Source organism: Manacus candei, unplaced genomic scaffold, assembly GCF_025592945.1.
Source record: "Manacus candei isolate 608988 ecotype Guabito, Panama unplaced genomic scaffold, ASM2559294v1 h1tg000050l, whole genome shotgun sequence".
NCBI lineage: Eukaryota > Metazoa > Chordata > Aves > Passeriformes > Pipridae > Manacus > Manacus candei.
This window is the reverse complement of record NW_026138098.1, coordinates 34761193-34787179: the sequence shown is the minus strand read 5'-3', so window position 1 is coordinate 34787179 and position 25987 is coordinate 34761193. Positions and strand designations below refer to the sequence as shown.

Sequence of the window (25987 nt, the reverse complement as noted above, 5' to 3'; positions counted from 1 at the left end):
AAACCAAAACCAGCAATAAACAGAGGGTCTCAAGGGTCCTCTCTCACCCTGCATGAAGATTTCTACAGTTCTTCATACCTAGTAAGCCATGGAGAGAGATGGCATATAAATCTGATACAGAAAAAAACATGTGACAGACTATCACAGGCAGGTAGGACAGTACAGGTTCTAAAAATAGTTTACTTCCACAAGACAACAAGCAACAGCTTTCCTGGTCTGGTGTTGTTAAAGTTACTGATAAAGCAACTTGAAGATGAGCAATAGGAAAAACACAACAACTAAAGTTAAAACAACTGGAGAGTTCTGCTTTTCATTTAATTTTGAAGGAGCTGAGCTTTAACACAGTGAACAGTTTTAATGCAGTGATGAGAACAATACTGCTAGCAGTTAAGCCAGACTAGACAAAAGTAGAAAACATCTAAATTTAGATGTCAGCAATTGAGACACTCAGCTATACGAGAAAGTTGAGATCAAACATACATCCCTTTAATCACAGATGGAAGACAAGGCTTTTCAATAACATCTTAGATGCTGTGAAAACTCCGCTGTCCCATGAACAAATAAGCAAGCTTAAATCCGAGAGTGAAGTAGGTCTGGCATGGGGACTGAGATGCAAAGAGGAGAAAGCTCTAGACAGCACACAGATACCATGGCAGGGCTGTTGGTAGCATACCATTCCAATATTTAGGTTGCACTTTCCCAACTGCAATGATAAGGATGTACAGGAAGCACACCCAGCATTTCACCTGCAGCAAGCCACCCCCCTCTTCACTGCAGGACCCTCACCTTATTGTAGAACTCCTGTTCCCTGGGACCACGAGGTGGAGGCTGCAACTGCTTCAGGACAGTCCCATCTGGATGCTGCAGTATGCCTAGAAGAGAAGCATTTCCTTCAGGGCTTAGTTTCAAGAGGTAAGGCCTTTCTTCCCCCCCCCTCCCCCAGGAATAGTGAATTCACCATCAAGGACAGCCCATGTGCAAAGCTGTACTGCTTCCAGTGCACAGACAGTAGAGTCAAAACTGTCAGTTCCTACAGGTGACCCTTTGCAGAGGTTTGCTTGCATTCCTCTATTTCTAGCCATTGGATGATTTTCTGGGTCTTATTCCGCTCAAGGCCAACACAGTAATGGAATTTGACATTAAAAGTTCCACCCCCAAAAACCCACCACTAAGAATGCATAAACACTCCCTTCTAAAATAACTCATAAATTATTTTTCCAACAATGTCAGGAAGCTAAAGAGAGTATCACATTTAATGCATTTCTTACTATTAAAACAGAAATAAATGTTGTGTTGATGTACATCTATACTAGCGGCATGGAAAGAGTATGTCTTTATTACTAGAAGTAGTGCCCCTACAGCACCCCATGCTATTTGTATCACCCATAATTACAGTACAGAATTTCACCTCAGCCAGGCAATACCTTCATCATGCCTGCACAAAAAAACCCTCGAAAATATCCTCCTGGAACAGCTTTAATGACCTTCCAGTCATCAGTATTTCTAAGTAGCTCATAAGAAATGCAACTGAGGATCCAAGGGTACTGAAGAGATGGATGCAGGCAAGAATGGAGAAAAGTAACTACAATCCTCTGAAATGTGCCCCAAGTTTCAACATCATCAACATGCAAGGGAAGAAGGAAAAGCCACTTCTGGAAATTTTTTTTTTCCTAGGATTTATTTGGAGCTTTTCAGACAGTAATCTGTTTTGTTTAGAAGGGAAGCAAAAATGTCATCCGTATCCAAAAGAGGTTGCACTTTCAGCTTACTGCTTGAGAAAACACAGAAAAACGAGCCAGGAGCTTTGTGTCCCAAACAGAGTCTGCAGTTGTAACAGCAATTGTGTTTTCATCTTTTAAAAACCATTATCTATGAATGGGCTCTTGTTGTGCAGCCCTGGAAACTAAATAAAATCTTCAGAGACCAAGATATTTACGTTAAAACAACCACCAGATGTAGAATAATTGTTTCAGTAGCTGGCTATACCTAAGACTGGCTTTTAAAGTTTGCATAAAACAGCTCTCAAGTCATGTTTCTTGCTCAAAGCTGGATTTTGTACACTTTCCAAAACTAGAAAAATACTGCCACATAATAATGTGCTGAGGACCACAACATCTTCAAGACACAATAAGTTTGTGTCCCCCCCACCACCACCCTTTTGCATGTGCTGGAAACCACTCTGCAAAGTGCACCAAGTACTTGAATGGCACGTGTTGTGCATGCAAACTGCTAACAATCACAACATTAAAACAGGTTTTATGACACATACTCTTCAAAGTCCGCGTTTTGGCTTTGATGATAAGACAAGCAGACAACTTACAAGATAGAAAGACCAGATAAAGATTCCTGGAAATAGAATCCATACACTATTGCACTGATCCATATTACTTGAAGAGTTTAATATAAACTGATGTAAAAGTTTCCTCACTCTCTGCATTTCTTAAGAGACTCGAGCACCTACTCAGTCACTGTGACCAGGGCAGGCCCAGAAACCAGAGTCACATTACAACATTCACCACCAAGATGTAAACTCCATAACCTTCCCTGTGATCCACAATAACAACAAGCAGAGATACCATCACCTACAGATCACAGTAACATAACAATGCTGGCCATGGGTTGGTCGTAGGCTTCCTGGGGTTTTTCAGCACAGATAGGAAGTACTATTGTACATGGATAAGCAACTTAACATTTCTAAAGAAGCAGCAGAACTGTACAGAAAATAAAATCCTGAAATATCTCACTAACATTTCTCTTTGACTGTGCCTGCAAAGCTTGCTACCATTCTGAAACACAAAGCTGCTGCAAAAATAACCAGTGCAGTTGTATGCACTCTTCTAAACAAAACAATCTCATCCAATCCACCTGCTTCACTGAGCTATAGACAAAACCTGCTTGCACAAATACATCAAACATTTACTTTAGAGAAGATCCTCTGTCCTCTAAGGGTATCTAATAAGGGCAGACCAGTATGTATGAGCCATCTTAACCTGAGCATCAGGAAAACAGCAGCCAGAGTTAGGTCTGTGATCTGCATGAGCAAGTAACTCTGAAGGAGAATGGCTCCTTTACCTACAGAATCCCACTAATGGCTTGGGAACCCTCAGCACTGTGAAGTTACAGGCACCAAACCGCAGTGGGAGGTCCTGTAAGGTGGCATATCCCATCAGGTGCTGGCTCTTAATTCCTACTCACCTATGGAATTAAGCCACAACCCAAGGTGGTTACTTTACTTAATACACACAATTTATCTGGGGGAAGTGCTACTGCACACAGCATTCAACAAAAGGCCAGTCAGAGTGCTCAAAAGCCAAATGTGCATGCAGGGAGGCTGTGAGAGGCCTTTCTTTGCAAGGCAGTAACACTCACAGAGAACAAAGGAAAAACGGAAAGGTTATTCAGGAGGAGGAAACCCTATGGTAAAAAAATAATTAAAGTGTACTTTAACTAAAAAAAAATAAATAAAACAGTTAAAAATACTTTGGATACCTTTAAGTCCTCTGAGTGTTTGTGTGCGGGGATAGAAGGGAACGTCAAGTTACAAAAATGAGAGAGCTGTGAGTACCAGAGCAGCTCTGGTCTCCAACATAAAATTTCTAAGATGAGATCATCAACCATGGTGGTACCTCTGCAGGAAAATCTTGGTCTTGGCCATGAGATGTAGTGGAGTTAGCTTTACCTAACCCATTCGAGCTGGCACTCGCGATATGACCACCTGCACTGCTCAATCCAACAGCGATAAAACTGATGTGCAAAAGACAAAGCTCCCCCTGAAAGCGAGCCTTTTTTGCCTGATCCCACCTCATGTTACGATATATGAATAAGACAGACATACAGCTTCAAGGACCCAACGCACTTCCATCAACATTTTAATCCACCAGCTGCAGCAGGGGCAAGGTAAAAGAATTACTTTTCTGTGGAGGTTATCAGCAGCAAGACATGCCATGGGCACGGGCTGTAGATAAGACAAACTCACAGTGCCCTCAGTGCTGTAATTCCATTCACTGATGACTGAAAGGGTTCTGAAGTTCAGCCCTTGGCAGGGTCAAGGAGAAGAATGACTTTTCTGTCCAGATTATCAGCAGCAAGACACACCATGGATGCAGGCTGTAGATAAGACAAACTCACAGTACCATTAGTGCTGTAATATCACCCACTGATGGTTGAAAGGGTTCTGAAATTCAGCCCTTAGCCTATTCAGCAGGGGTGGTTCCTACTGACAGGGTTCAAAGGCAATATGACAGCAGGTACTCGTTACAGCTACTCTCAAAGTGCACACCGGGAGTTGAATGATTGTGTACCTTCCACCCGGCTCAGAGTACAGCAAATGTGATGTCCTGGAAGGGTGAGAAATGCCATTTGGCAACATCAACTTGACTGCTCGCTTCGGCACTGACCACTGCCTATTTCAAAAGGCCCCTTCACGAGGACGGCCAACACCTCATTCCTCAAGGTGGAAATAAATTAAAATATAAATTTAAAGCTAGTGGAGGTATACCCAAAAATGCTCTATCCTCAGGGTATTTGTATTATTAGACTGCTTACTATCCGTTGCTTCAGACTGATCGCCAAATCAGCAACTAATAATTGCTTACTAATATTTTAGCTGAAGTTTCTGGTGGCCACAGGTTTGGGGGTTCCCTTTATATATGTTTCCCATTATATATGTTCTGGGGGTGCTAGCATGCTGGTTACTTGAATTACCACTCCCTCCCCTCGCAGGGAGGCCTCGGCCCCTCGGCCCTGCGATGGCCCCGGGCCCCAGCACAGACACCCCGGCACCCGCGGGCGGACAGGTGCGGCGGAGCCGGCGGCGGCGAGCCCTGCCTGCCCTGCCTGCCCTGCCCGGCGCCGCCGGGGCCCCTCCCGCCCGCACCGACCCTCGCCCCGCCAGCTGCGAAGCTGCCGCCCCGCCGGCGGGGCGTGAGGAGAATCGAAGCCAGCCTCGCCCCGCCGCCCTGGCACGGCCGGTCTGCGAGAGCTCAGATCAGCGGAGGGCGCGGTGGGGGGGAACCCCCTCACAGGTGGCCCGACCCCGACCCCGCCCGCTCCCCGCGCCCGCCGCCGCTCACCGCCTTTATCCTTGCCGTACATGTGCCCGGCCACCTGGTGCGACAGCGGCACGCAGCCGTTCAGCGCCCGCCGCCGGCCGCCCCCCGCCGCAGCGGGGCCCGGGGAGGCGCCGAGCACCGGCTGGGCCGCGGCCTCCTCCTCCTCCTCCTCCTCCGCCTCGCCGCGCCCGCCGCCCGCGCAACGCCCGCACCCGCCCTCGGGGCGCCCCGCCGGCCGCGGGGGCTCCGTGGCCATGTCCCGACGGTGGGAGGGTGGCGGCGGCGGCGGGCGAGGGGCGGCCACGCTGCGGCGGCGGGGCCGGCCGGGCCTCAGCAGGCGCTGCGAGCCGGGGAGCGGACGGCGAGGGCCCGCGGCTCCATCACCCCGCGCCGCTCCGCGCCGCGCCGCCCGCCCACCCCGCGCCGGGGCAGCGACCGCCGCCGCCCCGCCCCGGGCGGGGCTCCGCCTCCGCCGGCAGGCCCGGCCCGGCCCGGCCCGCGGCGCGGCGAGGGCTCTGTGCCGTTGTGGTGACAGCGGCGGCGCCGAGCGGACGCGGCTCCGGGCGGAGGCCGAGCCGAGCAGCGCCGGTTCAGCGGCCGCCGGCGGAGGCAGCAGGAGCCGAGCCGGCCCGCCGAGCCGGCCCCGACCCGCAGAGCGGCCGGGAACGCCAACCCCGCGGGCACCCCCAGCCCCGCGGGCACCCCAACCCCGCGGGCACCCCAACCCCACCGGCACCCCCAACCCCGCGGGCACCCCAACCCCACCGGCACCCCCCAACCCCGCGGGCACCCCAACCCCGCGGGACAGCGGCCGCAGCCGTGCGGTGGTGGGCAGGGGTCGTTTCCTCCCGCGGTTCTCGGTAACCTGAAACACCCCCCAAATCATCTACGTTTTTTTAGCAATTCGCCGTCACCCCGAGGTTTAATTTCTCTCCGGTAGATCGGAGGGACTGCAAGTGAGAGCCAGCCGAAGCATGTGAACAGTATAAATATTTACAGGAGCCCGAACCAGAGCCTTACCACGCCTTACCAGCGTAGGTGCTGGTCTTGGATTAGAAGGTTAGCGCACTTGGCCCAACGCCAGATCAAAACTGGATAAGGGATTAATATCTAATCTGAATTTTACCTCCCCTTGGGCAGAGGAAGGTGTGCATGGCCCTGCATTCACTCTCAGGACCCCAAAACCCACTGCCTGGCTAGGGAGGTTTTATTAACATTTCACTATGGCACATATCAGCTTTATTTATCAGCCTGTAATTACTGCCTTTTCTTTTTGCCGTTTCATTCCTTTGTAAAATTAGGAGACCTCTGTGAACATTAGATCTGCACTTTTGCTGTGGTATCTGCCAGTATCAAGTTGTGTTTAGCATTAGTATGACACAGGACAGGAAAACAAGACCAGAGACAGGAAAATGAATTTCAGCAGATATATATTGTTTGCCCAGGTTTTATAAAATGGGCTGATGCATATTCAGGAATTGGTGCTGACATCAGAGAAATGATGATGTGGTGAGCTCAGCTATTACTTACCACCTCTTCCCTATCCCATAGTTGGGAGACGTGGCACATGGTCTGGAGAAGTGGATGGCAATTTGAGGGATTTAGTGGGGAAATTAAAGTATCACAGGAGCAGGAAGGTCACAGGGGAAATTAGAGTATTGAAGAGTGAGAGGAAGGAGCAAAATATATAAATCTATCAAAATATATTAGTTCATTGTTCATGAAACAGTTTGTTTTACACTCTTAATTAGGTAAGATGGGGGAGGCGGGTAACAACTCAGCAAGATCCTTTCTGAAGTAACAAGGCTGATCAGGAAATGTTTTTCCCTCATGAATATCCCCTTCTTGTCAGTCATTACTGTCCAGCTCTAAAGATTAGGCGTCAGATGGCTGCAAGAGTAAGCTCCTATCTTCAGATCCCCAACACTGAATTTTCCCAGGGGATTGCTGGCACAGGAGAGAAATAGCACAGCTGGCCAACCCTTGCACAAGAATTACTGAGGAGTACAGTGAAAAAAACCCACAAGTAGCATGCATTTGGCAGAGGGAAGGCTCCTGGTCTCGGTGGCAACAGCTGCTGCAAGGTTTGGATGCCAACCTGAGCCTTACAGAAAGATATTTCCCCCTGCAGAGATGCAAGATACTTCAGCTAATCTGGGTCTAAACTCAGAGAGAAAAAGAGAGATGGCATTTCAAACTTGCCCCTCTAAACCTGCAATCTACCTGAACTCAAAATCTTAATGGAAAAAAGAACAGAATTAAAAGGCAATAAAATTGGAATTTAAAGACTATTCAAGCACCTAGTCCTCAACAGATAGCTGCTAGATATCCTTGCAGCTAACAGAAGTAGGCCTGGAGAGGATTAAAAGAAATAATAAAGCATGAGTAATTGGAATAAGCAAACACTAACTCTTTCCTTTCCCCTGATATTTGCTTTAGTCAGATTCATGCATATAGAAATCAAGTGACGCGAGACCAGCCTCTGCTCACTCATTCCACCCTCACAGCTCAGCACACAGAGTTCACTAATCTTATCTGGGAACTTCTCCTAAATGAAACAGAGAGAATACCAGAAAAGGCAAATAACTCATTTCCCCACTGAGTGTGATACTGTAAGAGTTTGCACTGAAAGCTGAACCTACCAGCAGGATTCCCAAAGAAACTTCTCATGGCTGTGCAACTGCACTCCAAGGGAAAGCAAGAGGGGCTGCAAACAGCTCCTGAAGGAGGGGCATTTGATTGGGAACCTCCTCCAAGTCATCCCCCCCCAAAATGCATTTGGCAAAATTGTGTTTAATTCTGGATTACTCTTTCTCACTGTTGCTGGAAATCAATGTTGCCTCACTCAGTCTGATGAAAACGTGCAGATTAACAATGCCTAAAAAATACCAGGTGTGTGTTTGTGCTGCCAGAGGATGTCTCACTGGCAGGTTGCACAGCTCCCCTGAACTGACCGAGGATTACAAAAGAATCACTTTCTGCTGAAATAAAGCCCTTTTTCAAACACAACAGCTAGTTAATAACTAACTGCAAGATGCACAGTCGTTTAGTACAGGAAATAAGCTCATACTTCAGTGGAAGTGCAGGAGGACATTAGGTAAACAAAATAGTGGGGCTGGGTCTTGGCCAAAATATTGGTACTCCAGAGGTACGCTGACAGCAAGCACTGCTGGGTTTTTCACTGTCCCTTCGCATGGTTCACAGCCAATTCATCCCCACCTCACCAAAAATAACTGCTTTTGTGTTTTCTGTGCAATGTCTGTGCCAGAGAGGTCGACCCTGCTGCCCCCACAAAGCCACTTCCTGCAGTGGGCGGCCACGTCCGTGCAGCTTCTGCTGGCCCATCAGATTGTAACAGAGCTGGCCTGGACCATACATGTGGACCTGAGAACAAATGTCCATCAGCAAAAACAGCTGGACAGGCAAGAGCATTTGCAGTGGGGCTCCTGCAGGCAGGAGGGCCTGTCCCACTCATCCAGCTCAAGGCAGACACTGTCACAGCAGCGTGGAAGTTGTAGCTGCGCTGCAGTTTTTTTTCTTGGCCCTTTCACAGCAGAAGTGTTGCCCTCTTAAAATCGCTCAGGGCTTTTAATCCTTTGGTAAATTCACAGAAGTTCTGTGCTGTTTTGTGCTTGTTCAGTAAAGGAAAATCTAAACTTACCCTTGTCTTCTGTGGCTGTAAAACTCAATGTTGCTGTCTTGCTTTCTTTCCTAGTTATGGCCTTGTCACTTAAGCATCAGGTCCCACAATGATTAATATTTTACTTGGCAAACTGATGCAAACTCACTGACACTACCGTCCTCCCTGGCAACTGGTACATCTGGGGTTTTCCAGAATGGAAACAAAAGGATGCTGTCAAAAGCCAACCTACATTCTCTGGGAATAATATAGTACATTTTAAAAATTACTGTGAGGTTAACTCATGGCAGTTGTGTAATTTCTGGATCACCTTTTCTACAATCAGAACCGCAGCTGTAAATTTTGGGATGTCTGTTTTGAATTAGAAAGATAAAAGGACTATAAAAGTGAGAAGCTCATTTCAATAGTTCTTTTCTTCCTCAGAATCCTTGGATTTTATTTTCTTGGGGTTTATTTTTTTTTTCTTTATTTTCTTGAAGAAACTAAGCAGAGTATTTGGAGGAAAGGTTCATTTTTGAAAAGAGAGGAGGTTAAGGGATGTAAAGCAAATGGAAAGGCTTTTGTGGTAGAGGATGCTGCAGTGGATGTTTGCTGAGACTGCTTTTATTCAACATCTTCACGTAAAACCCGCAGAAGGCAGTGTGCACAAAGTCTCAGGGTCTGTGGATATTCCTGACCTCCTTGGGGCAGTCAAATACCATGCCAATGACAGTGAAGTCCTGCAGGATCTCAAAAAACTGAACAAAAGGCACAATATTGGCATAGGAGCTTTAGTGTGGATAAACCTCTAAGTGGTTGGAGGAAAGTGCACTTGGAGGAAAACAATCCAAAGCAAAGCTCTTTGATGCTGACACTGGAACTGGCTGTCACGGCCCAAGAAAGAGATCCTGAAGTCGCTGTTAACAGTTGTCTGAGATCATCGGCCCAGCGTGCATCTGCAGCCAACAAAACATTGGGCAGCAGCAGGAAGGTTGGTGAGGGAAAAAGACAGCATTTTGTTGCTCTGTGTATCCTCAGCATGCCACAAAATGAGTCCAGTTTCCACACTCGGTCTCTCACAGTGAATAGGAATATACCGTTAATTATCGGTGGAGGATGGAATTAAAACATGATTTGTGGAGTCTATGTAGATGCAACATGTTGTAGCTGCCTCCAGCCCTACAAAATGGCAATGAGAAATGTGTGTGCTTTGACATCCTTGAGTAGGAAGTTGTGGTTCTGTCTGAAACAGAGACATTAGATCAAAGTCTTTGGTACCATCTCCTGATTTTGTGGCTTACAGGTAGGTACAGATACTCCCTTTGTCCTTCTAAAGATTTTCCAAGTAGTGTTGTATCACTATCAGGGAGTTGGCTCAGGGTTTACAAATGCATGATGATATTTTATGAGTCACATCCTAACGCTTTAGGATAACCCCAGGACTTGATTTAAGGTTATTAACAGGCCAAGAGGTTTATTTAAAATGCCTGTTTGTCTTTCCCTAGAGGGGACTTACATTGCCTCCCCGTGCAGCAAAATTAAACACCTATTTATTGTTTAAACCCACTGGCATTAAAAGTCTCTTCTATTAAATGGCATTCTACTGCCAAAATTTATCTGCAAAGCAACAGAATCACAACCCTTAAAAAGTAATTTAACCCGCACAGCTGTTGGACCCAAGAATGAGATTGAAAAAGCAAGATCACACTGTTTGAGAAGAGCAACAGATTTAATTACTTCAGTGAAAGTCTGCACTGACCACTGTTTTGGTACCCGAGTCTTGAGCAAGAGCCTCAGCGGTGAACAGACAGTGCATCTTGACCGTGTCATACCCATGTCTGGTGATATTTGCCAGTTGCAGAATGAATTTGAGAAAAGTTATGCAGTCAGTTACCTTATAATTCATTTTACTGCCTTTCTGTTGCCAGCTGACTTGACTGAATGGAACAAACGTTGCAGTTACTGAGCAGACCCTTGCAGTACACTGAATTTTGAATGTTTCACACATAAAAGTTGTAATTTCTGGGACACTCAGAAAGCTCCTTTTTCTTTTGCACAGGCTTCTCCCAGAGAGCAGAAGGCACTTTTTTTTTTGTATAAATGTGCCACACATTAAGGCCACAGCAAAAGAAAACTGCAGTCTGCATAACAAAAAGGATGCAGAGCAGAGTGGATTAAGGGCAGTGCAGTATCAAATTGGACAGGAGAGACTGTTCAGTCTTCAGCTGGGAAAAACATAACAAGACACATGATCTCTATGTGCTTATGTGAGACCTTCAGCTTCTGTGTATCAAAGGAAACAGACGTTGCTTGAGAAGCCTGATAAATCCTTTCTTACGAGTCCAAACTGTACATGGCAAAGGTGGACTGCATCATGTAAACCTACTGTGATTTTACTGACTTCTGTGACCATACTGTTAAATACTCCCTTCTATTTATTCTAATTGCATATCTAATTAAACAGTTTACAAAGGGGGGTGTGGAGGAACATTAGACCATTAGCAGGACTCATGGCACAGGTGTGTGTTGCTTTCTGTCCAGTACTGTGGGATTTCACAAACAATTCAGAAAGAAAAACCACAGATGTTTGCTGGAGCACGTAACACCTTCAACTCTGAGGAGCAAGAATTTTGGCTAATAGAACTGCCTAGTGCCAGACACTAATGAATAGACACTTTGTACATCTTACACTTGGCTCTGGTAAGGTGTATAATGAAATGCAACACACCATTTTGTCACTTGATTTAGCCCTTTTTGCTACCACATAGTGCTTGTACATGATAAATCTTCTAGCTTATGCTCTCCTCCCATCTGCCACCTTTTTTTTTCTCATTTTTCCTCTTCTTCTTTCTTTCTTTATATGTTTATTAGAGTTTATTCAGCTGATCTCTGCATTAGTCTCAGCATTAGGCAGCTTGGAAATCAGCGTACCTAGAAATGCACCACACACTGCTGGCAGCGCAGCTACAGAAAACAAGCAGTTGAGAGCTTCAAACAGCAGCCCCTGGTACCCATCCTAAATTAATCATGGCTCTAGGAAAATGATTATTCACCTGACAGTGCAGAGAAGCTGCTCATCCATGCAGGAAAACTGGAGCAGACAAGTCTGGGTGCAGAAAGCAATTAAGGGAACAGGTATCTAACCCTGCTGGGCTGAATGTGTGTCAGCAACAAGGAAAAGGCATTTAGTCTTTTCAGTAGGCCTGCATGAAATAGAGATGTTGACCACCAATAAACTCAGCCTGCTGGCAGTGGTGTTGGACATCCCCTCTCTGCCCACATGCAGACAGGAGACTGTACTCCTCTGTCTAATCCAGCCAGGGCTCAGGGTGGGTTTTGTCAGCCTCGAAGCTTCAGGACTTGAAACAAAAGCCAGCTGACAAAGTTTCTTTGCAACACCAATGTTTAGTTTCATGCCTATGTTCTTATCCTTCCTGCTATTATACAATGTTTTTCAATTTGTTGGACTGAGCAACTGTCATACAGCACTGAACTCATGTTTCCATGTCTTTAGCAGTGTTGCACTGAAAGGAAAATCCCAGTCTAACTGCTGCACAACTGCCCAAAGTTTTTACAGACCCCAGCAGTGCCAGAACTGCAACAGTATGGTGACTTTAGCAAGGCCTGCAGTCAGCTCTGAAGCCAGCTGTTGGGGATACAACTCCTGGACTCAAAGTGCAGGAGTCTCTGTGCATGAAAAGCTGCTCAGTCCCTAACACACTTATGCAGCACGTCTAGATGCCTGGACTCAGCCAGCCAGCACTGCTGCTGAAACCCCCTAAATATATGGCTGCAGGGAAAGCTCCTAAAGCAGCACTGCCCTCATGGAGGCCCCACTGCACAGCATCTCTTTCCTCCCAGCAGAGCAGCGTGTGACTGCAGTGCTGGCCTCCACCACATCATTAGCCTTCAGGTTAACAATGCTCAGCCTCTCCTCTTTAAGGATGCTGACTATAGAAGCACTCAAATATTTGACATTTAGACTGATGAGTCACACTCAGTTACTCAAGAATCGGTATTTTAATTTGTTCACCTTCCCAAGAACCACTTACATGTTGAGGAACAGAAAGTTTTACTCTGGGGGAGGAATTCTTCACTGTTTTCAAGAGGATTTGTACCACATTTCCAGTAGGAGTTCCAATGTAAGGTCAAAATTGCACATGTGCAGAATTTTTTAAATGGTTAAAACTTTGTAGAAATGTAACCAACTCACTTCATACTCCAGAGATTATGTGAGGAAAGCACTAAAGAGATTTCAGAAAACACCAGAACAGGCAAGCACTCAGCCTATCAGAACATGGTACCCTATTATGGTACTAAGGGAAAAAATGAAGTGTGCTCTGTGATGCTCATCGAGACTGCTGGCAAGTTTGTTTACTCAAATCCAAGTATCTCTTCCCATTATCATGTTCAAACAGATCACATACATAATGAGAATTTTTAGGTACAGTACAGGAAATAGTACATACCTCAAAATAAGATCTGACCACTTCAAATCAACATTCAAAAATGTGACACCCAAAACAAAAGTCACCAGGGTGTAAGTCAACACAGACTCAGCTTCTACAACTTTGCTTCCCAGGAATAAAAACTTCCCACGGGGCCCACTTCCTTGATGCCCAAACTCCAGGAAAATTGTTTTGACTCGGGAGACTCATCTGAAACTACAAGACTTCATCTCTCAGACCATTAATGCAGTTTTCAGTGAACTTCTATTCCTTCAGATGCAGCCAGGCTTTGCTGCTGACAGAAAAAGGAGTCTCAAAAGGAAAACCCACCCCAGACATGGGTTTATGACTACAGCAGCACTGGTGTACAGCACTACTCACAGTGTAACTGTTGAAAGAATGGACACCCATGAGAACACAGACATTACAGCCTCGAGATTAAGATGAGCTCAAATGTGTATTTGACAAAAATACAGAAATATTCAGTGTCATAATAATACAGAAGTTACTTTGCTTTGGATAAAAGCAAGGTATTCAATAATTTAAGGTTAAAACAACTCTCCATACGCATTGGTACTTGGCCAAGTAAAAAAAATATCCAGTACCTTTACACTCAAGACAGGCAGAAAAGACAAACTAACATATTTGACTGCAACTTCAAGTAGAGGTGCCCCTACTACAATACTCCATCTACAAATCCTTTCTCTACCTATGCCACCTTTTCTACTTTTTGAGCCTTCTGCCCAAGTGCAGACCAGCTGGCCAAGACCTGAGCCTCTGAAAGCTTCACATCGAGAATATGCAAAACATCATCCTCAGTATTAACCAGTCATACCAACAACCCTTAAAAAAAAAAAACACCTTTACTGCTCCAATCATCTGAAGAACCCTTAAGGGTGCAGGTTAAAATGTCAGCTTCTTAGCAAGGCCTTTCATCCAGCCCTGAGGTAGTTTCTGTCCCAGGACATCAAGTGCTCAATCTTGCAAAGGCCGCAGTTAAACAGACTGGGTTTATTAAAAAACTGCATTCTGCCACCCCACTCTTTGGGTTTTGCTTTGTAGTCATTTTCATGTTAATTAATCAAAGCTATTTAATTTAAGGAAACCAACATGACAGCCATTAATGCAACCCTGCCAGACAAGCAGACAAGTGCCATAGGAAAGGAGGGTAAGAGCTCTGTCTTTTCCTTCCTTCCTTTTCTGTTTCTATCTGTTCCCAAAGCCTTTCCTTGTCCATGCCAGGTTTTTTTTGGCAAAATCAGCTAAACCACATTAACAGCCCAGGAGGCAGGAGTTATTTAAGACACATAGAGCCTAAGGCCACATAGTAAGAAAGGTATGCCTCCTCCCTCCACAGCGGGAAGAGCTCTCCAGCTCTGGTGATAATGTGTGGGGGTTTAGGTTTTTTTTTTAGATTCTGGACTCAATTGGCATAGCCTCCCCACAGAAGTGTCCTGTGGTCTGGGGAAGTTGGCTTCACTCTGAGACTGCAGGTGAAACTAAGGTTTTCTGGCAGCAAAGACAACCCTGCCACCCCCCTTAGTGCACTTTGTGTCATTCCCTAGTCTATTAAGAAAGCTCTCGCAGAGACCATTTTCCTAATCCTATTCTAAATACAGGTTTGGATAACATGTTCTTGATACCATATGGAAGTAGGGTCAAGTTTCAACACTGCTGTAAAATCAAAGGTAAAGTTGCCCTCTAACCCAATCTTACTATCAGCCTTTTCTGTTGCCTGTTCATAGCTAGCAATTTTGAATTCATTCTTCTACGGAAGCCACACAGCACAGTAGTGTAACAGGCCAAACATGACACCTGCAGAAAAGGCAGCATAATCAGAGATTAAGCTGCATTTTGAGACCATGATTTCTTCCCTGCCACTGCCTTTTACATGGAAATCTACCCAGCTTTGTGACTTTAGAACCTCTCCAAGATTTTAGGATCTACCTTTCAATATACACGTATTTGAAAATAATTTAATACCTATTTCCCAATAATAATTTAATACCTATTTCCCTATTTTACATGGAACTCTACCCACCTTTGTGACTTTAGATCCTCTCCAAGATTTTAGGATCTACCTTTCGATATACATGTATTTGAAAATAATTTAATACCCATTTCCCAACGAAGTACATTCTGTGCGTCATTTTAGTTTCATACTCAGTGAGAGGGGTACACACACTTTACAGGACCAAAAATTTAAACCATGACTATTTAGTAAATTATGCATTGTAGTGATTGAAGGACAACAAGCACCAGAGAAAATACACATGCTGAAGCCTAATGTATATACTACATTGGGAAGTCTTCAGTGACACGACAAAGGATTTGTGGGGTTTTTTTTCCCCCAATTACAAGTGAGCAGAGGATTTGTCAGACATTCATTTTGTAGCTTCTACTGTCCACTCTACGCCTCCTTCCTCTTGATGATCAGAGGCCCAACGTTGTCGCCAGTTTCCTCGTTGTGCTTTGTGTGAGAGCCATCACAAAGTGGGAACTGAAAAAAGAAAATATAAACACATCTAAAGTACATCCAGAGACAGAATTAAGAACCTAGACTGAAAGTTTGTTAGACATTTTCTCATTAAATCCACTGTGACCACAGACTGCAACTTTTGTGCTGGCAATTCAGGTGTCCCAGAGTTTTGGCTGAATGTTGGTTTTACCCTTGTTACTACAGAGTGGACAAGAGGCTCATTCTAGAAAAGCAGCCACTAACCTGTACTCTGTTTGGTGTTCCTGCCTCAGGCCAGCATAAGGAAAGTGCAGCCTGAGCAGACCTTCAACTATAACCTACCTGGAGCACCTTGCTCTCAACCTTGCCCCACACTCCATTTTCCCAGGTGACAGCCAGAGTTGAGTGCAGTACCAGATGGTAAGTGGGGTGAGAAAGAGAAACACGAAGAGATCCTTAGCTCCATTGTTTCCCTGTTTTTCCATAGCATATGATAAGAAAAAGGACAGTTTCCTTAGTTCACCTCTTAAATGAGAGACACAGGTACATACTAGTCCTGACTCCAGCCAGCTGGAGTGGTGAGCCAGCTTTGCTCCATCCTGACCCAGCTTATCTCATCCACACAACCGTCCCTTTGCACCGTCCCTGGCTTCCACATTATACTCTGACTGGCTAAGGGAAATAAGCTGCACTTCCTCAGTGCTGCCCTGAACAGCCATGTCAGTTGGAAGTAATTTCAAGAAATGTTTGTTCCTTTTAAAAAAAAAAAAAAAAAGCCAAACCCCACCCTAGAACAGGCTGGTCAGAGCAAGAACTACAGGGACAACTCTAGCCAGCTGTAACTGCCCAAGTCCCAGACTGGTGACAACCACTCTGTTTCTGGGCAGCCCTTTTCACATACAAGAGCCAAAAGACATTCTGTGAGGTAGCAAGAATGAGGTTAGATCCCATCACTTCTCAAGGATGTATTTCAGGGCTATGCCTCCTCTTATAGGAAACTCTGGAGACAATCACAGAAATCACACACTGATATTTTGCATTCAGTTACTATTTTGTTTGCTTAGAAGCAATGGGAATCGAAGTTGGGCACTACTTCATTTTTGCCTTTGCAACAGCAGTATTCCCTTGCAGTACCATCACAGTTGGTCTTCAGTGCTCCACCAATCCCAATGTTCATGCCTGAGTCACAGCCTTTTAAAACATTAATACCCTATCACCCATGCTTAGAATAAAAAATTTCAAAGTACTGCACAAAACCAATATAATGAAACAATATACAGAGCTTTAAAAATAACCTCACCTGCTCTGTAGGGTAGTGTTGGAAGGGAAGGAGAGGTCAGGTGGGGTTTTTTGTTTTTTCAGTTACAAAATGTTAAAACCTACACCAAAAGTCTCAGGTGATGTTTATGAATAAAGAAACCTTGAATTCAGAGAATGCTCATGTAAGCTGATCCATGCAGAAACTTTATCATCCCATCAGTCATTTGTGACTCAATGAGTAAATAGTGACAGATACTTGGACAAAATCTGAGCAAACAGGAATTTATGTTCATGAGACACTGACCAGCTTCCAACCCAGAAGTTCCTGGGCCAGTTGTTTTTCCATGCAACACTGCAGCACACTGGTCTTCACAGAAGCATCAACACAGCTTCCATCAGACATTAACATTTGCAAGCTCCAAGGAGGCAAGCCCAAGGTCCAGCTACAGCAACATCATCACTTCAACTGTGCAGGTGACAAAAATAGCAGGATTCATAGGCTTCAGATAGCATCAAGACATCTTTAACAGCTACCAATGCTGACTGCTCTGAATTCATCCTGCTGGTCAGCTGGGCCCAGAAACACTGGCTCCCAGGGGCTGGAACACCAGATTTCAGTTTCTCAGGAAAGAGACCAAACCAAACACCCTTTTCTGGAGCACCTGCTTGGTGGTCACCTTGAAGCCCAGGTACGGAATAGATGAATCCCTGGCCTGACACAACGTGTTCATCCCTGATTAACATAAAGCAGGCCAGCAATAGTGGCCAAAGCTCAAACCCTGAGGGAATTGTGCACTGATCTGGACAGCTCAGCTGATTTCCCTTCACACCAAACAGACTTGGATTCTCTACCTCTATTTCTGCTGATAGTCTGCAGCAATATTCCTCAACCCACAGACTGGGGACTAACACTTCTCTGGAAGACACAGAGGCTGCAGGTCATTGTAAAAGAAAGGAAATTAAGTCTCCCCTCCCCTAATTCACACAGTTAAAAATGAAGACAAGGAAGAAAACAAGTGTTCTAACTTTAATTACAGTTTAGTTTCAAGACAAAACTACTGCCTCTACACTGATAAATTTGAACACTGAGTTTCTTCACAAAACTTGACAACTCCGTTGAACAGAAAAGGGTCATTTATTAACCTATTATTAACAGATAATTACACCCCAAGACAGATTTATTTGACGATGCCATATGTGGGGGTTTTTTAAACACATACACTCCACAAAGACACTGGCCAGCACAAAAGCCTCTGAAGTACACTATTTTGGAAAAAAAAAAAACAAAACCAAAAAATCCCAACTGCAAATAATCCTGCTCTTTTTCAAGAGTTACTCCAAAACACCCTGGTATAGTCCAACTGTTTTGTTATTCCCTGTAGAGGAGGAACACTCTGAGGTGTAAGGGCAGCAGAGTAGCCTATGGTTCCTAACACTAGTGGCTCTATTAACAGCTTCATGCCTCAGGTGAGGTGAAATCTGATGAGAAGTACACACCTTGATACAAAAGGACATCTCTTCTAAATTTTACACACCACTTATGTAACAAAAACACAGCAGGTACTTCATGCATTTGAAATAATTTTGATTTCCCACACTGGAAGCACACACATTCCACATTTTGACACCATATTATTACAAATTTTAACAGTTTGAGAACTGTAAGAACCAGATAATGCTATCTGACAATTTCCAAAGATGACAAGTATGTGAGAATGATGTATTTGATTACTGCTTGGCAATACTGGAACATGAGAAGAAGCACATACACCATCTTAAAGATTATGCTACCCATCCTTCGAGGTCAGGCCATCAGGGCAAGAGGAAGGCAGCAAAACTGTAAACTGCTCTCTTTGGAACAGAACATTCTGACTCAAATACTCATCATTAAACACCAGTAAAAGAAAACAAATGCTTCCCAAAATTTTCACTGACTTCCTTAATGCCTTTACAAGACTTTTCAGATCAGAGTTCTAAGAACGCTCACATTATAGCCCCATCTACTTCCTTTTGTGTGATTAGAGCCCTAATTCAGTAGGACAATATGTTCCTGAACTGTGCAAAAATGTACTTCTTAAGGTTTTTATTTCACACAAAAAAAGATAATATCAAACAATGGCAAATAACTGGCAGGAGCTGCAATGCAACCACTATAACCAGACACTATCTTCTACTTCTGTTCAGAAAATCGAGTAGGAAGCAGAAAGCACAAATGCCAAGGTTCAAGTTAGTTTTGTATGTTTTTCAGTTCAGACCCTAGACAGAACAGAGAAGACCAGACCATCTCCACAGGATTATTTCAGAATCGAGTCATGATGCTGCTTAATTCTTAGCAGTATTTTACTGTTAAACCAAATCCTGCTACAAATGTGCAAGCTCCTGAGTTACCCACAAGGTAATGAAGTCAGATCTGACAACAGCAAGAACCAGAAGTTATAGCACCTGGAAAACAGCCGAGTATGGCCTGATTAGACCAGTGTCTAAGACTTGACAAGTCTATTATTCAGTTCACTGATGTACAGAGAGCTAAATTTCAAGGCAGTTATCTGGCTTCGAAGGCCTGTATGATTTCAGTCTCCACACATTAGCACATTCTAAGGAACCTTTCAAACATGCACTAGAGATAAACAGACAGGGCTAATTGTGCAATTCGCTTTCTCTCATTGCACATCCCAGAACTCCCACTATAGATAAACTGTACACATCTCAGCTACATCAAGAGTCACACATCTCTAAGGTCAGATTTAAATCTGAGGGAGTGTTATTGAAAGGCTAGGTTACCAATAATTTTAGGCAACTGAGGCAATTCAACTTCAAATGCAAGTAAGCTGGACCAGTGTCTAGGCCAGAGTTTTAATTGCTTAAAAACAGAAGTTTAAACTATGCCATTGTGATTGCACTGCCATGCACTATGTACTAGTAGCAAGGTACCTTATGACTGAGTAAGCTTCCAACTTTCTCCAAAAAAAAGGTATTTAAGGTCCTCTCAGACTGTGGTTCCTGAGCTCCTACTGCCAACAGGCCAATAGTTTTGGATAAGCCACAGTATTAGCACAGGTAGCACACAAAATGTCACATGAAATGTTATCTGTCATTCATGATCGTGCTCGAGACAGTGGCTCTCCTTTCAAGAGATCTTCTTCTGCAGAGCTACAGAAACATTCTTCCACTATTAGCACTGATCTGCAGTCTTTACTCTGAGCACCAGCATAAATCTGCATAGTTTTATGGATTAAAATACTGCTACATCTCACTGCAGAATAGTTTAGGTGAAAAAGAAGTTAGTTTCCTCTAAATAAAGCAGTTTAAAAATAGTTTTGCTGAAAGATGCATGCACATGAACTACATTGGACCATTCAGTCGTCTCTTACCTTCTTAGACCTCCAACAACGACAGTACACAGCCTTGTCTCCCAGATCTTCCATGTCAAAAGCATGGACTACCTTGGGGTTATCCTTCTGGATATGGGGATTCACCATTGCTTTGCAGCACTTGTCTTTAGAGAGAAATTTTTTGTAAGCTAGATACCCAACAGCAGCTGCTCCAGCAGCTAAGGAGACTGCAGCAATCCATTCAACTAGAATAAAAGAAAAAAAACGAGAGACTGTCAATTTTTTGACCACAATGGCCTATTAAAACTACTCAATAGTAAAAGTCTTCATGCTTGCAGCAACATCTTTACTTTCCAATAAATGTTTTTGTTCTGTAGTAGTAACTCTGTACTTCAGAAGAATATTTTCCTTTGACACTCACCTAGTTAATCTACTCCTTTCTACCAATCAGAGTTCTACTTCACCCAAGTCCCTTCTACACAAGGGTGAGGATTAGCTTGGCAGGGTTTTGGGGTTTTTTTTGGGTTGGTTGTTTTTGGGGTTTTTTTTTTAACCTTTTATTTGGGAAACTGATATCAACATGGGTAGTATATTGTTTCAAAGTTCAGCATATTAAACCAGCTGTAAGTACACTCTGTAGCAGGAAAAAACTTGTATTGTCTGTTTGAGTTGCAGGAAAGTCACTGAAGAACAACAGCCAGCACCAACAACTCAAGCAGGATGCCCCCAAGGCAGAGGCAACGAGTAGCTTTTAATATAATGCATCTTGTAACTAAAAACAACTAAAACCAGCTGTTTGGCAACAGAAAAATTATTAAATATATCGCTTCCAGTAATAAAAGCCATCTTAGATTAAATCCTACTGTTGTGGAGAGGAAAGAACAAAGGTCCAAGAAGATTATATTTAAGAATCATAGCACACATTTATTTTTTAGAGACAAGAACCCTTTGTTAGTTCTTGCTACTTTCCATGAGCAACTGAGTTGCTGTATTGCCAAGGTGAGATTGGTCTAAAAGGATCAAGGTTTTCTGCCCCTGCCCATAGACTTTTCTAGAAGCCATGCCAAGCCCCTTCCTCAGCTAAAACACTGTGTTAGTTCATAGGCACCATGCTGATCCCCAAGGGCCTGGAGGTAGCAGTATGTGGAATCAGACAAATATCTGCACAGTGTCTGCAGTCATTTAAGATCAGGGAAGGCAGGCATTCCTTTAGGGTCTTACTAAAGGGTAAAAGATGCAGAAATTCTTCAGAGTTCCTTTCTTTAGTAAATGATGCAGAAGAGACCAACATACACTGAGACTTCCCCTGCAAATGAGTGACAAACCCTCCCTGTAACAAGGTGATATTAAGATACAGAAAACCATCGTTAACATGGAAGAATTTTGTGCATATTTCCCTGCTTCCAAAATCCCTAAAACAATAAAAGCCCCAGAGATCATGTGGCGAATTCTGTGTTTTATACCCATCCAGTGAGTCCTCACCCTTTATCTCCCCCTTACAAACTAGCCAGAGTAATGCAGATTTTTAATAAGGTAAAGAAGCGAGGAGGTGAAATTAAAGAAGGGGTTCTATGAAAATCTGCTTTAATTTAGCACAACAGCCCAAACTAATCAAAAAAAACAGCCGAAGTTTAAATTCAAGGCAGCAAGGAAAGCCACTGCAGCACCCTTTGCCTGTCTCACCTGAGCAGGGCTGTGGCAGGGAGGAGGTACTCAGCAAGCTCAGGGACAAGCTGAGCCCGACAAGTTTAGTGATCCCTGATGAAATGTCACATGCAGCTACAACAGCAGCAGGCAAAACCAAGGCACTGCCCACTCTGGGGCTTTCAGGAAAGCAGCAATTACAAGGACTGCCCAGGCTGCTAGCCAATGCACTGCCGATGGAAAAAACCTTCACCTACAACTTTAAATAAGTGCTGAAGGGACGGTGTAGACTGTATCCATTTCCCTATGGAATCTCAGGGGAGGGAGGGACTTTAATGAAGACCAAGGATGACTCCTGAAACTGAAGCACCCTTTTAAGGTGCTGCACCTTAAGGAAGGTGATCTTTTCTTGCACCTCTCCAAAAGTCCAGGTCAACTCAGCAAACCAGAAGAGAAAAAAAAAAACACATTTGATGATATTTCTGTGACTCACACAGCAAGTAGGAAAAGTCTGTACTAAAATCCAGCAGCACAGTCAGAAGAGCTGTTCTGCACATCTGCAGCTAACCCAGATCCTTCTGACCATCCCTTGGGCCAGCCCTCACATAGAAATACAACAAGCAGAGATGATTAATTTGTTATCTTGTATTGCTGTGATCCTCTACCTCTTCTGCCAAGGGCCAGAGTCATCTGTTACACACTCGGGCAACTTGTATACATACAAACAGCTTCAGGTATTTTTTCTCATAACAGAGCAACGTCTTCTCCACTGTATTAGCTTTTTTTCACTGCTTCTCTGGAGCTGTGTCAGGGTAGAAAATTATATCAACTGATAATACATTTAAAGCAGTCTATTTTTTAAATTCTAGCACTGCCTTAATAAACATCATAAAATTTTAGGAGAAGTTTTTTAACTTAATCAAAAGACTCTCCCTTAAATCATCTGCAGGGTTTCAGAGGCAGTAAGTTTTGTCCTCAACTGTTCTCTTGTTTCACAAACAGATCTGGAAAAGCTGAATGCTCATTTCATCTAAGTCAACCATAAAATGCACCTGGAAGGAGAACACTTTTCAGATGATTTTAAATGCTGTTTCAAGAGATCTCTGGTGCCAATTCAACAGTTTGCTGCCAAACTCACAAGGTCACGCACAAGCCATCTGTTAACGGAGTGAAACTGGTGTGGAAGTCAAGGTTTTTTTATTTCTTTAAAAAAAAAAGCGGTAGGAGCAACTTTTGAGTCACTATTAAAGAATTCCCAATTCTAGTATAATACAAAAACACAGTGATACAAGTGACTACAAAACAAGACACTACAGGCTTGTGTAACATGACAGAAAAATTGTTTCCATGTCATAATCACTAAACAATGGAAAACAGTTCGGCTAAAACTCCAGGAAAATTAACAGGCAAAGAGAAGAGAAGGGAAGTCCCAGGAGGCAGCACACAGAAGTAAACAAAAAATCAGAAGATGAGAACAGCAACAAGCCAATGATAGAAATTTTTTCTCTTCTGTATTCTTTGGATATATCCTAATGGAAAAGAGATTTATTTAGATCAGTTTCTCCCCTCTTCTCTAAACATCTAGAACACTGCTCTGGGTGTTTCCAGATCCAGGTTACAGAGGTAGTTTTTGGATCTGCCAGAGAGCTCAGACAGATTTTATCTGCAGGAAGAACAGGCATTTGCCATCTGCACTGAGAAGCACAAGAAGAAACTGAGGTGGTCTTACGTCCACCTGGAGTACAAGATCCTTGTTAGGACACAGATCAATTTACATTCCAGGAACTGGCAATATGAGAGAGAGCTTCATCCCAAAAAGTTAGTCCAAGACAGTCTTAAGAAGCAATTTTCTCGTTACCTCTGCTGCTTAGAAAATATTTATATTATTCAAAAGTGACAGAGTAATAACTCCAAACATGAAAACCCCTGCTTTATGTCTCCAGAAGTGCTTGTAACTTTCAAGCATTTTTCTCCTCATTTTGCTGCCAATTAAGAGGATACTATTGCAGAAGAGTTGTTTATGATAGTCCAGTAGTGTCACTGTCCACAACAAAAAGCCATGCTGAAGAGTTATCCAGGACAACTGGCTGTGCAAAAAGCCTAACAGCAAAAGCCAAGCAGTCAAGCTGACAAAAATCACTTCTACCACTCCACAGCATCCACAAAACATGGGATTATGACTGGCAAGTTTAACTTAACTGAAGCCATAAAGAGGCCACCTGAGGGAGAAAGAATGTCGGATTTTGCCAGTTAGCAGCACAAGACAAGTCATTGTGATCAGGTCTATAGTCGATGTGGGGTCACACCTGCAACCACCCACACCTCTCACAACAAAAAGCATTAGCTGCGCTACTCACTGCCTTCCAAGGGGCACAAATGCACAGAAGTAATTAACTCCAAAATTACTACCAGGAATTAAATCTCACAAAAATACAGTAAAGTTCTGGCGTCTAGTTTTTAGTAGTGGAATAAACGATTTCAAAATTTCATCAGCCTGAGATACACGCAAATTGGAGAAAGAACTGTGACCGGCCAGTCACCAGGCACTTTTCAAGTTTAATCTTGTCAGAAATCACAATAACCTAACCTTGTCTCCTCCTAAACACAGAAGCTTCTAGGACTGCTCCCATCAGTTGTTCCCCCTGCTTCCCTGAGACAAGAAGGATATTTGCAGTCTGATTAGGAGCATGCTCTTCTCCCATCCTCACAAAGTTTTTCTTCTCAATTCCTAATGTATAGGAACTGTTCTAATTCTTGCAAGCTTATAAATGACAGCAAGCTGCCCTTAGGAACACAACCTGGATGCAAACTATTACCCAAGTCATCCTCAGTGCTTTCATTGTTTTAATAAGCACGGCCTTCCATCACTACAACCCATTTTTGATTAATGCCTTTGCCAACATCCTCTGTACCAGCAGCGTACGCCCTCCACTCCAAAAGAAAAACAAGCCAAAACTATCGGCCCACTGAATGAAGCACATAAACCACGAGCAGCTTTGCAAGCGGAAACCACAGTCAAGCAGGTGAAGCTCACTTCTTAGAAAACATTAGGTAATTGGGACTCTATTCTGCCCTCCAACCACCCCAACTCTTTCATCCCATTCGGTTGTGCAACAGCATTTAAAACAAGTAACGCTATCTCAGGCACGGTTCGGGTCAATAATTACGCAGCGCAAATGCCACCGTTACCTCTGTTGTACAGTATCGGCCTTTGAGAGCCAGGCAAACCTCCTGAAATTTACAGGTTTTCATGACATTTACACTCAAACGCGTGGAAAGGCAGAAATAAAACAAAGGTGCCTGAAACGGGCTGTCTCTAGCACAGATAAAACCTGGCGAGCGGCCGGGTCCGCTCCGAGGGCTTAAGTGCCCGCAAGGGCCCGGCGAGTAGCTCGGCGGGTCCGGGCTCTCACAAGGGGCCAGGGAGGTTACTCAAGGCCCGCGGGCCGGGCCCCCACACCGCAGAGGGCATTTTATGTTTGTGCGGATGGCCCGGCCGCTCCCAGCCCTGCCCGGGCGCAGCGCGTCCCGCGGGGGGGGCCGGGCAGGGATAAAAGCGGTGCCGCCATTTTGTCCCGGGGGTCCGGCGGGGCGCGAGACGCGGGGCGGAGCCGCCCCCCCCCCACCCCACCCCACCCCCGCGGGGTGGCCCCGTCCTGCCCTACTTCAATCCCGCACCCCCGACCGGCCCGTACCCCGCACCGCCGGCCGACCCCATCCCGCGCGCCCAGCCCAGCCCAGCCCAGCCGTGCTGTGCTGTGCTGTTCCCCGCACCCCCGGCCGGCCGTACCCCGCACCATGCTGTTCTGCCCCGGCCCCATCGCTCCTGCTCCCACGCTACACCGCGCACGCGCCGCGCAGGCGCAGCTTCCCCCAAGATGGCGGCGGGGCCGCCCCATAAAGACGAGGAGGTCGGGGAGGGCAGCTACGAGTGGTGCGGACAGAGGGAGGGAGGAGCGAACGAGAGTTATCGCTGGCCTCATGCTCAGAACAGCGCCCCCAGTGAGGCCTCGGCAGCTGTGAAATGGCTGTTGGGCACCGCTGCGCGTTCTGAGCAGACACAGGCTCCCCGCAGCCTCGCATTCCCTCTGCCGCTGATGCTGTGAGGGCCCAGCAGCTCTGCGAACCGCTTAAGACAGATCGCTCTGTGAGCCCTCTCCGCTGTAGTTGTGGAG

At 44.8% G+C, this 25987-nt stretch overlaps 2 protein-coding genes across 4 annotated transcripts in view; both read right to left on the bottom strand.

The window, feature by feature from the left end:
• Nucleotides 1-5473, bottom strand: part of IPMK (inositol polyphosphate multikinase) — a 38805-nt gene extending 33332 nt beyond the window's left edge. Inside the window, exons 1-2 of the mRNA XM_051799690.1 lie at nucleotides 5073-5473; nucleotides 787-872 (exon numbers count right to left, since the gene is read on the bottom strand). Of these exons, the coding sequence (XP_051655650.1) occupies nucleotides 787-872; nucleotides 5073-5307 (321 nt within the window). The 5' untranslated portion in view covers nucleotides 5308-5473. The remainder of the gene's footprint in view (nucleotides 1-786; nucleotides 873-5072) is intronic.
• A 4907-nt stretch (nucleotides 5474-10380) lies between these two features.
• CISD1 (CDGSH iron sulfur domain 1) lies at nucleotides 10381-25761 on the bottom strand. Of its 3 annotated transcripts, none has more exons than XR_007906681.1 (4): nucleotides 25603-25761; nucleotides 20208-20413; nucleotides 15200-15618; nucleotides 10381-15065 (listed from the first exon to the last, which is right to left on the bottom strand). XR_007906681.1 is itself a non-coding variant. In XM_051799764.1 (3 exons), exons 1-3 carry the CDS (start codon nucleotides 25709-25711, stop codon nucleotides 15529-15531), a joined length of 405 nt encoding a protein of 134 aa, XP_051655724.1. In that variant the 5' UTR covers nucleotides 25712-25761; the 3' UTR covers nucleotides 10381-15528. The 3 variants fall into 3 exon arrangements, 1 of the variants encoding a protein (XP_051655724.1); XR_007906682.1 differs by having other exon boundaries at nucleotides 10381-15101; nucleotides 15236-15618; XM_051799764.1 differs by having other exon boundaries at nucleotides 10381-15618.
• Nucleotides 25762-25987: the final 226 nt, after the last annotated feature.